General features: G+C 46.4%; 1 protein-coding gene across 3 annotated transcripts in view; it reads left to right on the top strand.

The window, feature by feature from the left end:
* Positions 1 to 10777: 10777 nt before the first annotated feature.
* Positions 10778 to 16729, top strand: part of LOC123748977 (nicotinamidase) — a 232780-nt gene continuing 226828 nt past the window's right edge. For all 3 annotated transcript variants that reach the window (XM_069321297.1, XM_069321296.1, XM_069321295.1), the window contains exon 1: positions 10778 to 10980. In XM_069321297.1, coding sequence (XP_069177398.1) covers positions 10913 to 10980 — 68 coding nt within the window. In that variant the 5' untranslated portion in view covers positions 10778 to 10912. The remainder of the gene's footprint in view (positions 10981 to 16729) is intronic.

Here is a 16729-nt window from a genome sequence, read left to right as displayed (position 1 = left end):
TTAGTTTTCTGGGTCTCCCTGAAGGTGGCCGCCCCGCCTCCCTCAGCTGCGCTCTAAGGTAGATAGGTATCAGCCAATGTGGATGCACACGTGTAGTCCCACACGACCTGTTTACCTTCCCTCCACGGCTGCAGGGTGACTCCATCTGGGCGTTTTTGACTGTTGTCAGGTCTGCACAACTGAGGTTCCCTTTGTGCTGGGCACCCAGCTGAAGCCAAACTTCTCTTGATGATGTCATTGACTGCTTCATGTCTGGCAATCTTTCCCTGTGTCTTACGACAGATGAGACCATGGCTGCCGTATTGGTCTGCCCGTGCATGGCCGCAAATACACCGGTGCTCGGCGGAGATAGGGGCGGCAAGGCGCAGAGCAACACCAATACTTAGGGTCCGATGGTCCAGGCGGGTGCCCAAGGCGGAATTAGGGACTGCCAACAGGACGTCCCCGGCATGGGGCGCTTGCACAGCTAGAAGACGCGCTTTGTCCTTCCTGGAAGCTGCCTCCAGCAATGATGTGGCGATGTTCTCCACTATGGGGCTATCCCATTTGGACTGTTTGCAGTCATTTGGAAAAGTCGGTCGAGGATGAGAGTTGACGAGAGTGTCCCACTGACCGGCTCCTTCCGCGAATTTGGGATCATGAATCCCAATGGAGTCTCTTAGGTGTTCCGGTAGTATTTCCTTAACTAATTCACCTGTTGCACTGGTCGAGGATAAGAATGCTGGCAATGCTAACTGTGTCGCCTTGCGAATACCTATTCCCCCGAGTCTAACTGGGAGCGTTGCTTGGTCCCATTGGTCATCTTGCAGGGAGAGGTTTAGCACACTCACGGTTATTGACCTTAGGAGTGTGTCATATTCTGTTAATTTTGGGCTGTCGAAGGAGGGAGCACACCTTAGGAAATAGGTCAGTCTGGGCAAAGCCAGGCACCTTGTGAGAAGGTACAAAGCATCGTGGACGTCTAAAGCCCCTATTTTTCCCTCCATCCTCCTCAGGTCGTTCAGCTTTTCTTCGAGGACTACCTCAATGGCGCTCGAACCCAGAGGTGCCCCTAGCAGCACACTGTCAGTGGGAGCGATCACTTGGGCTCCTGGCAATATGGTTCGCACTGCATCTATGGTTGGTTGGCTAGATGAGATGATTTCACACTTTAATGGGTTTAGGGTGAGTCCTAACTCCTCTCCCTTAGATTTCACCAGCTGTAGATCTTCTAGCAGGGACTCCTGTGTCCCTGCCAGGGTGCCATCGTTCAGGAACCAGATGTTGAGTTCGCTGGTCAACCTGCTTGTGACCTCTTTAACAGCCATGCAAAAAAGAAAAGGGGCAAGTGGGTCTCCCTGCTGGATACCTTCTGCAGAAACAACTTCATGTTCCCCAAACAGCAGCGTCGATTCCCTACTGTACCCTGCTGAGACGAAGGGGAGTAGAGAAGGAAAGCTTGTTCGAACTGCTTCCAGTACCACATCCCTTTTTACCTGGTTGAAGGCATTTTTAAAGTCTAATTTAATTAATGCCTTATTTTCTGGGAGGTGCTTGATATAGGCTCGTGCTGCATGAGCTGCTGCTTCACAGCCATGGGGGACACCAAAACCTAGTTGATGGGGTCGAAGCATCGTCGCAGCGTCTATGCTAATTTTTCTGACAGCTGCCCTAGCAACAAGGCGCCGAAGTGTGTTACCCACGGCAATGGGTCTGACTCCACCATCTTTCTTCTTGAGGGCACAAAGGGATGCTCCAAAGAAAAAGGGTTTAATTGTATCTGGGATCAACCCAGAGAGGCAGTCGTTGACAAACTTCGTGACCTCTGACAATATATATATATATATGTACAACTTGTGACAAGCAGCCTTGCACCCTGCATGTAATCAATATTGTAACTTTTTTTGTGTAATGACATTTTCAAATAAAGTTAGATAAATATACACACATACCAAAAGAATAGGGGTGGTAGGAGAAGAAAATATCAAAGTGTTCAGTGAGGATCCACAAGGTCTTCTCTGAGTACTCTTTATTTTATTCTCCGAGGCTATGGGTCCCTACACTTGCACCAGAGATGGTACCCCTATATATATATATATATATATATATATATATATATATATATATATATATATATATATATATATATATGTATATATATATATATATATATATATTTTGTCCCCATTGCTTCTGAGACACTCGGCGCCTGGGGTAAAAGTGCTACCAGTTTTTTTTTAAGGAACTGGGTTCTAGGCTCATTGAAACAACAAGGGACCCGAGTGCTACAAGCTTTCTTTTCCAGCGCCTCAGTGTGGCGATACAGAGGGGAAATGCGCACTGCATCCAGGGTTCCTGCCCGCCATCTGAGGAGCTGGAGGAACTCGACAACCTATGATAACCATCTTTGTAACCTATATGTAACTCCTTTTTTGTAACAAAGTTCAAATAAAGTAAATATATATGTGTACATACAAAAGAATGGGGGTGGTAGGAGAAGATAATATTAGTGTTCAGTGAGAAACCACAAGGTCTCCTCTGAATACTTTTTATTTTCTTCTCCGAGGCTATGGGTCCCCACATTGGCACCAGAGGTGGTACCCTCACAAACTTTAAAAAAAAAAAATATATATATATATATATATATTTATATATATATTTATATATATATATATATATATATATATATATATATATATATATATATATATATATATATATATATATATATATATATATATATTATATTAAAGTATTACTACGTATTTACAAAGTTTCGCTTTCACTCAGGACAATACATCGGCAGTGTTCATCAATCCCGGTGAATCCACTTTCCAGATACACGTCTTCCACACCTAATGGTAAACACTGGCGAGTTTACCTTCTTCAACATGGACCAGTCCACACACACCATCTCTTCTTGATGTGCCAATACCCCACCACTGCTCTCCAGACACACACTGGCAGAGGCTTTCAGCAACAGGCTGATAGGTATCTAAAACAATCACATACAGGGGGCAGCTAGCTCCCTGGCAGAAGTCGCTAGCAGCACTTCTCAACAGACACACCACTGTCGTCGCGTATCTCTTCCTGTCCAATCCCGCGTACGTCGGCCCATCCAACACTGCATAAAACAGCAGCTAACACACTGCTATAACCGACAGCGGCCACTTTGTCCTCTCACAATACCAAGTCAAGAGTTCTTGGACTGCCCAAGGTGTCTGCCCTCCTTAATGCTATCGCCTCCTTATGTCTCCTATGTGAACATAAAGCGTCATTAGCTAGACATCCAGTACTCTGGGTGAACTTAGGATAATACCCTTCCACCGTGGAATTGACATTGTAAATTGTAGCCACAAGCTAGATGGCATTGATTTCAATATGTCACCCACCATAGGTCTTCATCATCGACCTTCTTTTCTACCTGGGGCAGGAAACCGGAGCCTTTCACCGATACTACGTCACCACCAATACGTGGTGTTGTCTGCGTTGCATCTAATACCGGGGAGTTGGAGTGCAGACCCAATGATGGTCCTGAAATTGCCACTCCATATTTCAGCGACGGTTTCGATACCGTAACACTTAAACTCCGCCATTATGGAAACCGAGGCCATGCCCTGAACTATATGTAATCCTATCCTTGTGATAGACACCAATATGTAGCTATCAATGATATAACCTCTCCCACTCAACCATTAACCGTAGGGGTGCCACAGGGAAGCATCTTAGAACCTCTCCTATTTCTTATTAGATTAGATTAGATTAGATTAGATTTTTTATTCAGGTAAAGGTACATACATTGAGTTACATACTTAACACTAGTACGCATAGCATTTCGGGCAAAGTGAGGCGGAAAAACACTTAGACTAAAACTTAATAGTAATTGAGATTAAAGTAAAAATTGTATTGAAAAAATAAAAAAATAAAAAAGGGAGGGAACAAGTCAGAGAATAGCAATTATACAAGTTGGTCAACAAACAGCAGTGATTACAATAGTAAGACATGGGTTGACATTTAGGGGTAAGGTAGGTTACATGGAGTTTATGAGGAAGTTTTTAGTTTTTATCTTAAACTGGTACAGAGGTACAGTCTTTGACATGATTGGGAAGGTCATTCCACATTATGGATACTTTGATTTGTAGAGCATTTCTAGTTAGATTAAGTCGTACTCTTTGAATATCAAATAGGTATTTGTTTCTGGTGTGGTGCCCATGGGTTCTGTTACAACCTTCTAAGAAGCTTTTAAGGTCATGAGTGACATTACAGTTCAGAGTTTTAAATATATAGAGTACACATGAGAGGATGTGCAGTGATTAATATCTAACATATTTAGAGTTATGAGTAAGGGTACCGAGTGATGTCTGGAGCCAGAGTTAAATATTGTTCTAACAGCATCCGTAATTAAAGGACGTAAATGATTTTGGTTAGTAGAACCGTTGAACCCCAAGCATAAATACCATAGTTGAGATAAGGATAGATAAGAGAGTAACAGAGTGTCACCAGGGCAGGGCGAGGTACAAAATATCTGATCTTAGAAAGAATGCCAACAGTTTTAGAAACTTTTTTTGCTATTTTTAGAATGTGTCCCTGGAAATTCAGCTTGTTATCGATGAGGACACCAAGGAATTTACCATCAACTTTGTTACTAATTTGGATATTGTTTACTTTTAGATTAATTTCATTTGAGGTTTTATTGCCAAGCAAAATATAGAAAGTTTTGTCAATGTTAAGGGTGAGTTTGTTAGCAGTTAGCAAAAGATGGACTGTGGCATCCTTTATATACATCAATGATCTGTCTTATGTCTCTAACATTCTTACAATTATATTATTTGCTGACTATACTACCCTAATATACTCAGACCCCAACCCACACACTCTATATAAAGTTGAAAACATTGAACTAAAAAAAGTTCACTTATGGATGTCAACCGACAAACTCACACTAAACATTGAAGAGACCTACTAAATCCTATTTTGAAGCAAATCAACAAATGCAATTCAGCTACAGAAAAACAATGCTAACATCAGCAATAAAAATGATGGAAAGTTCCTTGGCCTATACTAAGACAAGAGACTCAACTTCACCACCCCACATACAACACATAACCAATAAAGTCTCAAAAACGGTTGGTATACTCTCTAAAATCAGATATTGTGTTCCAAACTCTGCTCTCCTCTCACTGTCATGAGCTAATCTATCCCTATCTTACATATGGTATCTTTGCATTTGGCTGAACCTCTGCAAACTACCTCAAGCTCATCATCACCGAACAAAAATCTGCTATCAGAACAATAACAGACTCGGCTTTCAGACAACACTGAGCCCTCCCCCCCCTGTTTAAATCCCTAAATATGCTAAACATAACCTCACTCTCTTGTGCCAATTACATTTAAAAAAAACTGTTCTTAAGTGCAAACCCCGTTCTGAAATTTTTCCTGTACAGAACTAATAGAACACATAATCACCACACCAGAAATAAATATCTCTGATATTCCCCGAGTCAAACTTAATCTGTGTAAACGCTCTATACAAATAAAGAGACCTAGTCTATAGAACTCACTCCCTATCAAATTAAAAAGCTGTCAAACTTTTGCCTTATTAAAAAATAAAACCAAAAAGTACCTAATTTCATCTTCGTTGTTTGCTACCTAGTGCTTTAACTCGCACTAGGTACAATTGGGTACCTAGTGCTACCCAATTCCCCAAAATATGTACTACGCCATGCAACTTTACCATTGTTATCATTGCTATTATCTTATATCAAGTTATACACGTAGTTGCTACATTATATCTTACAATAATTCTCAAATTATTCTAAAGTGCACCTGTGGATAACCCTTAAATTTACTTTAATGTACCTACTTTTTTCTGTCCAATTTCTTATACAATGTATTTTTTTTATAGTTTCTTACAATGCATGTTCATACCTTCTTATTGTATTTTTATATTTTCTTACAATGTACCTGTATTTTTTTTTAATTTTGCTAGATATTACCTTCTTAAAATTATATGTTAGATTAAGGATCTGCCTGAAACGCTATGCGTCCTAGTGGCTTTACAAGACTGTAAAACTTCAAGTCTGTACTCTCTTGACCCCACTGTACCGTCTTGTATATAAATAAATAAATATATAAATGTTTATACTCGTCCCTCTCTCTGGCTTCCCTATGTTGATGACATTTTTGCTCTATGGCCTCATGACCTTAGCCTTTTCCAGCCTTTCCTCGCCTCTCTTAACAATCTAGCTCCTTCTATCGATTTCAAAGTTGAATGGGAATCTAATTCCTTCCTTCCTTTTCTTGACGTTCACGTTCACAGCTCTGTGTCCGGGTTCTCTTTCTGTCTACCGCATACCCCATGCATAGTGGCATGTACATCCACTTGTTGTCCTACCATCCTCTTCTGCTAAGAAAAGTGTTCTCGTCTCTCTCTTCCTCCGCATTCCACGCATCAGTGACTCTCAGTTTCTTGATTCTGAAGTTTCCTTAATTTACCATTTTTTTCTCTCCTTGGTTACCTATACATTTTATAAACGGTGCTTATTTTCATGCTAAACGAAATTTCTTTCATCCCAAACCTGCTTCCAACACTATTAGCACTGTGCTCTGCCTTCCTTCATATCTGAACTAAAAAATCGCACTAATACCCTTCGTCCTCTTGACAAAAAGCTTGCCTTTTAACAAACTAACACACTTCGTAGTAATCTGGTTCACACTTATCCTCCTGCTTCAGATGCTGCTGGAGTCTACTCTATTTCCAGTTCGTCTTGTCCTCTCCAATACTTTGGGGAAACTGGCCGTACATTAAATGACAGACTTAAGGAAATCAAAAGAAGTGTTAAGTCTGCAGACACAAACAATGTTCTCTTCTGTCATGTTAGGGATTCTGATCATTCTATTGATTGGTTTTCATCTAAAAATAATCTTTCCTGTACTACTTTTTTCAGACGCCGTCTTGTCGAATCGGCTCTTATACACAACATACTCAACATTTACCTTAGTCCTGGCTTTGTTGCTGTTGAGACTTCCCTTTCACAGTAAATACTTAAATGTTCTAGCCTTTCTAACAAACGATGCCAAACATAATCCCTTTTTCTCTTTCTCTGTCCTTTTATGTCTCCTCTTATTCTTATGCGCCCATTCTTATACCCATTGTTACCCATTCTTACACCCCATAATTACACCCATCCCATCCGTACCTTCCGCCTTGCTCTTAGGAATTTCCTCTTCCTCGCCTCTCTCTTGCCTTACTTAATGCCTGTGCCTCCCTCGCTACCACCGTACATTGCACCCAAATGCTTAGATTGCATCAGTGAAGAGGCTTCTTGAGGTTATCTTGAGGTTACCTTGAGTTGATTTCGGGGCTTGGTGTCCCCGCGGCCCGGTCCTCGACCAGGCCTCCACCCCCAGGAAGCAGCCCGTGACAGCTGACTAACTCCCTGGTACCTATTTACTGCTAGGTAACAGGGGCATCAGAGTGAAAGAAACTTTGCCCATCGTTCCTCGCCGGCGCCTGGGATCGAACCCGGGACCACAGGATCACGTGTCCAGCGTGCTGTCCGCTCGGCCGGCCGGCTCCCAAAGGCAAAGCAGATTGGTATCAAACTCAACCACATCAAGACAAAAGTTATGCACATACAAATAGTGAAGCCCAACAACCAACTCAAAGTACAGGAAGGAAGGAATTATCAGGAGAAGCGCTAAGTCATTGCGACTACAGGGTCAACCTATTGAATGAGTGGACACTTATCAGTATCTAAGAATAATCCTGGACACACATAAATTTTAATGCTAAGGTCACTTACTTGAGAGAACTGCGGCCAGGACGGCAGTCCTCAGGTCGCTAACCTTCCTCCCTGGAGGAGTCAATCTGCAAGTCCTTCGCACATATTATGTACAGGCAGTCAGATCAATGATCGACAAAGCAGCACCTGCAATCACAAGCCTATCACAACAACTGTGAAAAAATCTTGAAGTAACACAAAACAATGCTATTAGAGCTGCCCTGGAAGCCTGTATGTGTACCATACTTGAAACACTAAGACTGGAAACTGGTTTGACACCTCTTTCAGAAAGAATATATCAAAGAACAGCTTCGATTATCAGTAAGATAATTGTTTTCCCCTGATCCAGTCCCAGTACGGCAGACCTTAATGGTTGGACTTTTCCAAAACAACGGAAATTCTTGGGTTGCCAGAGCAGGAAATGTCCTAAACAGACTCCATTTAAAAAACATGATTCTTGATAGAGGAGGTGATCATCCACACCCAAACTATGCTTGTTACCCACCATGGGAGGAGCCTACCTTCAAGTAATAGAAGGTCTTCTAATGAAAAAGGTTGCCTATGATCCAACAATCCTAAGGAGCATCATAGAGAAGCCAATGAGCAGCATTGTAGTAGCAGGAGGCACCCACATCTTCACAAACGGATCGGTTGACACAGAATATCTGAGTGCTGGCACTGCTCTTTGCACGGGCAACGAACAGGCATATTGGAGACTGGGAGGACCAGTATCATCAACCCAAACTGAGCTGTTTGCCATACAACAGGCATTCGCATATGTGATTGCACAAAACACTCAACAATTACTCATACACACAGACTCAAAAGCTGCATTTCAAATATTAGGAAAAAGGCAGTGGAAAGACAACGTGGAAATAATTACCACCATTTTGTATTTAGAAGCATTAGCTAAAGGAAAAGGACTCAACATAACCCTAACCTGGATCCCATCCCATGTTGGAATCCCATAAATGAGAAAGCCGATGAAACTTCTAAATTGGGAACTTGTCATCCAGTGATCCACAAAACAATTCAACAAAATCTAGATAATATAAGAACACTATCACCAAAAAAACTCTCACACCTCAACAAAGCCCATCTACACCAAAGAGTAACAGAAGGTTCGCCCTCTGCAATGTGGTATCTTCAGGCCACCTAGTTAGACAGGTTAAATTTCTCGAAAAGAAGCCATAGGAAAATAGCAGTTCGGCTATATAGACTACGTCTATGTTACATATGCAATTGGGAAATTAGTGAACCAAGTCAGAGGGAATGCATCTTCTACCAAACAATCACAGAAGAGCCACTACTTCACTATCTCCTGGAATGTGAAGCAACCAACGACCTTAGAAGAGCTGAGACCCTGAATCTTGCAGTAACCACCCTGAAGCCATCAACACACCCTTATAAATACTGTCAAGCAGTGTCCTACCCAGCGATAGCAGCCATATAGTAAGGACTCACGATGTAAATGCGAGCACAGCGCACAGTGAATCCTTTCACGACCAACGATCAAATTCACTCCAAAAAAATCTACCACATACTAGCTATTCATGCCCGTGCCACCTCTTGGGGGGCTTAATCTTCATCAATCTCGCTCCATCACAGTCGACTTGATAACGGTCCAGGACGGACCGAAACGTCGTCTTCTCCTCATCTTCTGGTGTGTAGTTTGGTCTTCATTTCCAACATGAGTTCCATACAAATACAACGTAGTTGTATATAAAGCCAACTTGAGTTGTATACAAAACCAACGTAAGTTGTATACAATGTCAACTTGAGTTGTATAACGTAAGTTGTATACAAAGCCAACATAAGTTGTATACAAAGCCAACATAAGTTGTATACAAAGCCAACTTGAGTTATATACAAAGCCAACGTAAGTTGTATACAATGTCAACTTGAGTTGTATACAAAGCCAACTTGAGTTGTATACAAAGTCAACTTGAGTTGTATACAAAGACAACGTAAGTTGTTTTCGTTATAAAAACATTGTTTAATGGTGGTGACTCATTACATGAGAGTACAAGCCCGCCACCTCCGTCAACACCATGGACAAGGTTCTCCTAACAAATAAAGTAGTTCCACTAACTGTGAGGGTGCGAGAGCGCGCATGCGCCAGGCGATTCAAGGTCCCTGAGGGTGTTTGGTGGCGCCAGTACTTGTTACACCGTCCCCACGACCGGCCGTACGCTGCCCTACACCCTACCAGCCACACTCCTCGTACTCCACACTCCTCGTACTCCACACCCCTCGTACTCCACACCCCTCGTACTCCACACCCACCCTCGTACTCCACACCCACCCTCGTACTCCACACCCACCCTCGTACTCCACACCCACCCTCGTACTCCACACCCCCTCTCTTACTCCACACCCACCCTCGTACTCCACACCCACCCTCGTACTCCACACCCACCCTCGTACTCCACACCCACCTTCGTACTCCACACCCACCCTCGTACTCCACACCCACCTTCGTACTCCACACCCACCTTCGTACTCCACACCCACCCTCGTACTCCACACCCACCTTCGTACTCCACACCCACCCTCGTACTCCACACCCACCTTCGTACTCCACACCCACCTTCGTACTCCACACCCACCTTCGTACTCCACACCCACCCTCGTACTCCACACCCACCCTCGTACTCCACACCCCCCCTCTTACTCCACACCCACCCTCGTACTCCACACCCACCCTCGTACTCCACACCCACCCTCGTACTCCACACCCACCCTCGTACTCCACACCCACCCTCGTACTCCACACCCCCCCTCGTACTCCACACCCCCCCTCTTACTCCACACCCACCCTCGTACTCCACACCCACCCTCGTACTCCACACCCACCCTCGTACTCCACACCCACCCTCGTACTCCACACCCCCCCTCTTACTCCACACCCACCCTCGTACTCCACACCCACCCTCGTACTCCACACCCACCCTCGTACTCCACACCCACCCTCGTACTCCACACCCACCCTCGTACTCCACACCCACCCTCGTACTCCACACCCACCCTCGTACTCCACACCCACCCTCGTACTCCACACCCACCCTCGTACTCCACACGCTAGCCAGCAGCTGCTGTAGGAGTGGTCCGAGAGTGTGTACCCAGCAACAAGTAGACAAGGAAGGAGGATGAGTGAGGGAGAGCAGGGAGTCTGGGGTGACCAGGAGGCCGCCTTCAAACACTTCGATAAAGACCAGTAAGTCCACCCAAAATGTGCAGCTTTAGATAACCTAATGAATTCTTTAATATTTATTACTCATAGTGAGTCGGGGCGGGTGGAGGAGGTTGTGTGTGGGAGGGGGGAGGAGGTTGTGTGTGTGTTAGGGGAGTTATCTTGAGATGATTTCGGGGCTTTTTAGTGTCCCCCGCGGCCCGGTCCTCGACCAGGCCTCCACCCCCAGGAAGCAGCCCGTGACAGCTAACACCCAGGTACCTATTTTACTGTTAGATAACAGGGGCATAGGGTGAAAGAAACTCTGCCCATTGTTTCTCGCCGGCGCCTGGGATCGAACCCAGGACCCCAAGATCACAAGTCCAGCGTGCTGTCCGCTCGGCCGACCGGCTCCCTCGGTCGGCCGAGGTTGGGGGGGGGGGGGGAGGAGGTTGTGTGTGTGTGTGGGCGGGTGGAGGTGGTTATGTGTGTGTGTGTGGGCGGGTGGAGGTGGTTGTGTGTGTGGGCGGGTGGAGGAGGTTGTGTGTGTGTGGGCGGGTGGAGGAGGTTGTGTGTGTGTGGGCGGGTAGAGGAGGTTGTGAGTGTGTGTGTGGGCGGGTGGAGGAGGTTTGTGTGTGTGTGGGCGGGTGGAGGAAGTTTGTGTGTGTGTGTGGGCGGGTGGAGGAGGTTGTGTGTGTGTGTGTGGGCGGGTGGAGGAGGTTGTGTGTGTGTGTGTGAGCGGGTGGAGGAGGTTGTGTGTGTGTGTGTGTGTGGGCGGGTGGAGGAGGTTGTGTGTGTGTGTGTGTGTGGGCGGGTGGAGGAGGTTGTGTGTGTGTGTGTGTGTGGGCGGGTGGAGGGGGTTGTGTGTGTGTGTGTGTAGGCGGGTGGAGGAGGTTGTGTGTGTGTGTGTGTGTGCGGGCGGGTGGAGGAGGTTTGTGTGTGTGTGTGTGTGTGTGTGTGTGTGTGTGTGTGTGTGGAGGAGGTTGTGTGTGTGTGTGTGTGCAGGTGGAGGAGGTTGTGTACGTGTGTGTGGGCGGGTGGAGGAGGTTGTGTGTGGGCGGGGAGGGAGGCGGGTGGAGGTGGTGTGTGTGTGTAGGGTTGGTGGAGGAGGTGGTGTGTGTGGGCGGATGGAGGAGGTTGTGTGTGTGTGTGGGGCGGGGGGGGGCGGGTGGGGGTGGTTGTGTGTGGGGGGGGGGGGCGGGTGGAGGTGGTTGTGTGTGGGGGGGGGGGGGGCGGGTGGATGTGGTTGTGTGTGGGGGGGGGGCGGGTGGATGTGGTTGTGTGTGGGGGGGGGCGGGTGGATGTGGTTGTGTGGGGGGGGGGGCGGGTGGAGGTGGTTGTGTGTGTGGGGGGGAGGGGCGGGTGGTTGTGTGTGTGGGGGGGGAGGGGCGGGTGGAGGAGGTTGTGTGTGTGTGTGTGGGGGGGAGGGGCGGGTGGTTGTGTGTGTGGGGGGGGAGGGGCGGGTGGAGGAGGTTGTGTGTGTGTGTGTGGGGGGGAGGGGCGGGTGGTTGTGTGTGTGGGGGGGGAGGGGCGGGTGGAGGAGGTTGTGTGTGTGTGTGTGGGGGGGAGGGGCGGGTGGCGGTGGTTGTGTGTGTCGGGGCGGGAGGAGGAAGTGGGGGGGGGGAGGGAGGGGGGAGGGGGAATGGGAGAAGGGGAGAAAGAGACAGTGAGGGAGATATAGTGTGGGAGAAGCTGTGGTGGTGGTGGGGACTGTTGGGAGAAGCTGTGGTGGTGGTGGTGGGGACTGTTGGGAGAAGCTGTGGTGGTGGTGGTGGTGACTGTTGGGAGAAGCGTTGGTGGTGGTGGTGGTGGTGGGGACTGTTGGGAGAAGCTGTGGTGGTGGTGGTGGGGACTGTTGGGAGAAGCTGTGGTGGTGGTGGTGGTGGGGACTGTTGGGAGAAGCTGTGGTGGTGGTGGTGGGGACTGTTGGGAGAAGCTGTGGTGGTGGTGGTGGTGGTGGGGACTGTTGGGAGAAGCTGTGGTGGTGGTGACTGTTGGGAGAAGCTGTGGTGGTGGTGGTGGTGGGGACTGTTGGGAGAAGCTGTTGTGGTGGTGGTGGTGGTGGGGACTGTTGGGAGACACCAGTCCCCCCGCCACTGTGTCTCCCACCTGGCCCCCACCCCAGTGTGTCCCACGGTGTCTCCCCACCCCAGTGTGTCACACCACAGTGTCTCCCCACCACGGTGTCTCCCCACCCCAGTGTGTCCCACGGTGTCTCCCCACCCCAGTGTGTCCCACGGTGTCTCCCCACCCCAGTGTGTCCCACGGTGTCTCCCCACCCCAGTGTGTCCCACGGTGTCTCCCCACCCCAGTGTGTCCCACGGTGTCTCCCCACCCCAGTGTGTCACACCACGGTGTCTCCCCACCCAGTGTGTCACACCACGGTGTCTCCCCACCCCAGTGTGTCACACCACGGTGTCTCCCCACCCCAGTGTGTCCCACGGTGTCTCCCCACCCCAGTGTGTCACACCACGGTGTCTCCCCACCCCAGTGTGTCCCACGGTGTCTCCCCACCCCAGTGTGTCACACCACGGTGTCTCCCCACCCCAGTGTGTCCCACGGTGTCTCCCCACCCCAGTGTGTCACACCACGGTGTCTCCCCACCCCAGTGTGTCACACCACGGTGTCTCCCCACCCTAGTGTGTCCCCACCCCGGTGTGTCACACCACAGTGTGTCCCCACCCCGGTGTCTCCCCACCCCGGTGTGTCTCCCCACCCCGGTGTGTCTCCCACCCGTCGGTAGGCAACCGGTTCTCGCTCTAACATAGTACCTATGTAACTAATAGCTTTTAGTTCCTATGCTGCTAATGTTCCTGGTTCCTCTGTGGTAGATTTGCAGTTATTACCTACCACCAGGCACCATCCCTTCCTCACAAAACATATAATGCCCCATAGTACGAGTCCCATCGCCATACACCAGAATAGTCTGATTGCTCCAATTTTAATGATAATGGTATTTTTCCCAGTAAATTGTGAAATTTACTTAATATTTTCCATGCTATTCGAATATCATTGTTCAGCTTTATCCTATTGAAGGCTCGTAGTTTTGTTATGAGAAATCTTGATAGTTCTCAGTAAATTATAATATGCACTGTAAATTATTACATATGATAATGGTTCGTTTGTCAATCAACATTATATACAATTGTATTTCGTCAACACTATTATATACAATAGGGACGTCAACAGAAAACGATGTTACGTTGGAATGTCTATAGGGTATTCCACTGACAACAGGATGGATATAGGGTCCAGTACATGGCACACGATGGTTATGGGGTCCACTACCACCCAAAACGATAGGTATGGGTTCCACTACCACCCAAAACGATAGGTATGGGTTCCACTACCACCCAAAACGATAGGTATCGGGTCCACTACCACCCAAAACGATAGGTAGGGGTCCACTACCACCTGATGGATGGGTATGGCGTCCCTTAATGCCCACTGGGTGGGTATGGGGTTCACTACTTCCCGCTGAGTGGTATTGGGTTCACTATTGCCAGCAGAGTGGGTATTGGGTCCACTACCACCTGTTGAATGGGTATGGGGGTCCTCTATCGCCCACAGGATGGGTATGGGGTCCACTGCCACCCAAAGGATGAGTACTGGGTCCACTTCGTCCCATAGGATTGGTGTATGGTCCACTAGCTACCGTCGACAGGATGAGTTTGGGGGTCCATTACCACAAGTAGGATGGGTATCGGGTCTACTACTGTCTACAGGATGAGTATGGGGTCCACTACTGCCTAGAGGATTAGTTTTTGGTCCACTACCACCCACAGAATGGGTATAGCGTCCGCTCCCGCCCTCAGGATGAGTATTTATTTATTTACAAGCTGTTCCCGCCACGCGTTGCTGTGGCTCAGTCTGGGTAAATAGAAAAGAAAGAAAAGAGAAAATGCACTTTTTAAATATGTTTAATTTCACTATACTTGTGGGTATACAAAATTATTGCTTGTTCCGTTGTCTGTGATGATAGAGATTGTCTAGTTTACCGACTCTAGAACACACAAAAAACATATAATTGTCCATGTGAGAAGCAATCCGTGTCTAGATACAACCGCAAAATTCTAAAGATTGGCCCTGAGCTTTGTTGATGGTGACTGCAAACGCCAATCGAATTGGGAATTGCATTCTCTTAAATTGAAATGGCATATCTGTTGGAATCATAGGAATGTGAGGAATGTGGACATCTTCACCTTTAAAACGTCCTGTCAAGATTGTTGCTTCTACGACGTTGCTGAATAATTTTTTACTGCAAGCTTAGTGCTGTTGCTAAGCTTTCGCTTGTTGATATTTCGCAACATTATTGGCACGCTGATTTTCAATTGCTGTATGTGTGATGGTATCCCGGGCAGATAGAGTGAATTAAAAAATTCTGTTGGGTAATTAACTACTTCCTCAACAATGTTGATGGACTTGTATGTGACTGCATCGCTTTTAATGTTAAACTGAATAATATTGTTAAGTTCTTAGACGTCTTTGTTCTTGGCCGTAAGAATAGCTCGTTCACTCAGCCAATCGTGATTCTTATAATTGGTTTGAATATTGGGAAATACTTTTTCAAGTAATTATTCATTTGACGTCACTAAATTGTAGAAGTTATGAGGCAATGAAATTCGTCCTGAGGTCAGATCCACCGGCACGTTTACGATCACAATTTCCAGAAATAGATGCGAGAATATCTCAGCTGAGGAGTCTTTTTGCAGTTGGAAACGCATATTTGTAGTTAATTTTAACATCTATACATGGCGCCACAAAGTAGAGTATTTCAGACAAGCATTTATTTCGTCCGCTGGTGTCGATCGAAGAATTACAGGTAATGTTTGCACGAAATATCATGCAATATTAATGCGTTCCCAAATGGCTTGATGTTTCCACGCAAATCTTGCAATGATCGATCAAGAGCGTCCAGCGATTTTTTGTGGGCCATTGTGCATTCATCTCAAACAATAGGTTTGCATTACTGCAATACTTTTCCCATGCCGGGTGCTTTGGATATGTTGCACGTGGTCGTTTCAACGAATTGCATATTCAATGGCAATTTCAAAGCCGAAGTAGCAGTTCTTTAACCTGGTAGCAATGTCGCATCTATTACGGACGATGTAAGAGCTAAGGTTATGCCATTTTGGGATCGAAATGTTGCCAAAATCAATCTAATTAGAAAGGTTTTTACTTTTCCTCCTGGCGCATCTAAGATGATTTCTCCAAACCCGTTATTGACAGTTTGAATTATTTGATTGTAAATGCCTTTTTGCTCAAGCATTAGCTTAAGAATATTTCATTGCACATACGACAACAGATCACCCGTGTTATAATTTTTGTTCGATATAATTTTACATCCAACGAAGTGGCAGCAGATCGATTCGGTTATGGCACTGCCAATTGATTGAGAACTTTGTTCGCGATTTCTAAGCATAAATCTTCAATCATTATCAACACTTCGTTGTAGATTTCTGCTGTGAAATTCATGTTAATATTTGAATTTTCCTTGCGTATTTGAACGACAATATCTTCAGCCATGTGCGATTTGTATTTCTCCCATAACTCAGTTTGAGATAAAGGAGAGTCGGTGGTCAATATGCTTGCAAATAATGCACGAATTTTATTATGAGGTGACGTGTTGGACGTGTCATTAATGCATAAATCCCAGTGTAGGTCGTTCTCCAATAATTCAGAGCGTGACATGCACTACGGAAAGTGGCATGTGTTACGCCGCTGACAAATCTCAATGGCTGGAAAGGCGTTGGACTGGGCACATTTACCACCAGCTTGCGAAGAAAGAAGCACT

The sequence above is a fragment of the Procambarus clarkii genome, chromosome 9 (genome assembly GCF_040958095.1).
Source record: "Procambarus clarkii isolate CNS0578487 chromosome 9, FALCON_Pclarkii_2.0, whole genome shotgun sequence".
Taxonomy (NCBI): Eukaryota; Metazoa; Arthropoda; class Malacostraca; order Decapoda; family Cambaridae; genus Procambarus; species Procambarus clarkii.
The sequence above is the reverse complement of the archived record's forward strand: the minus strand, read 5'-3'. Positions and strand labels throughout refer to the sequence as shown.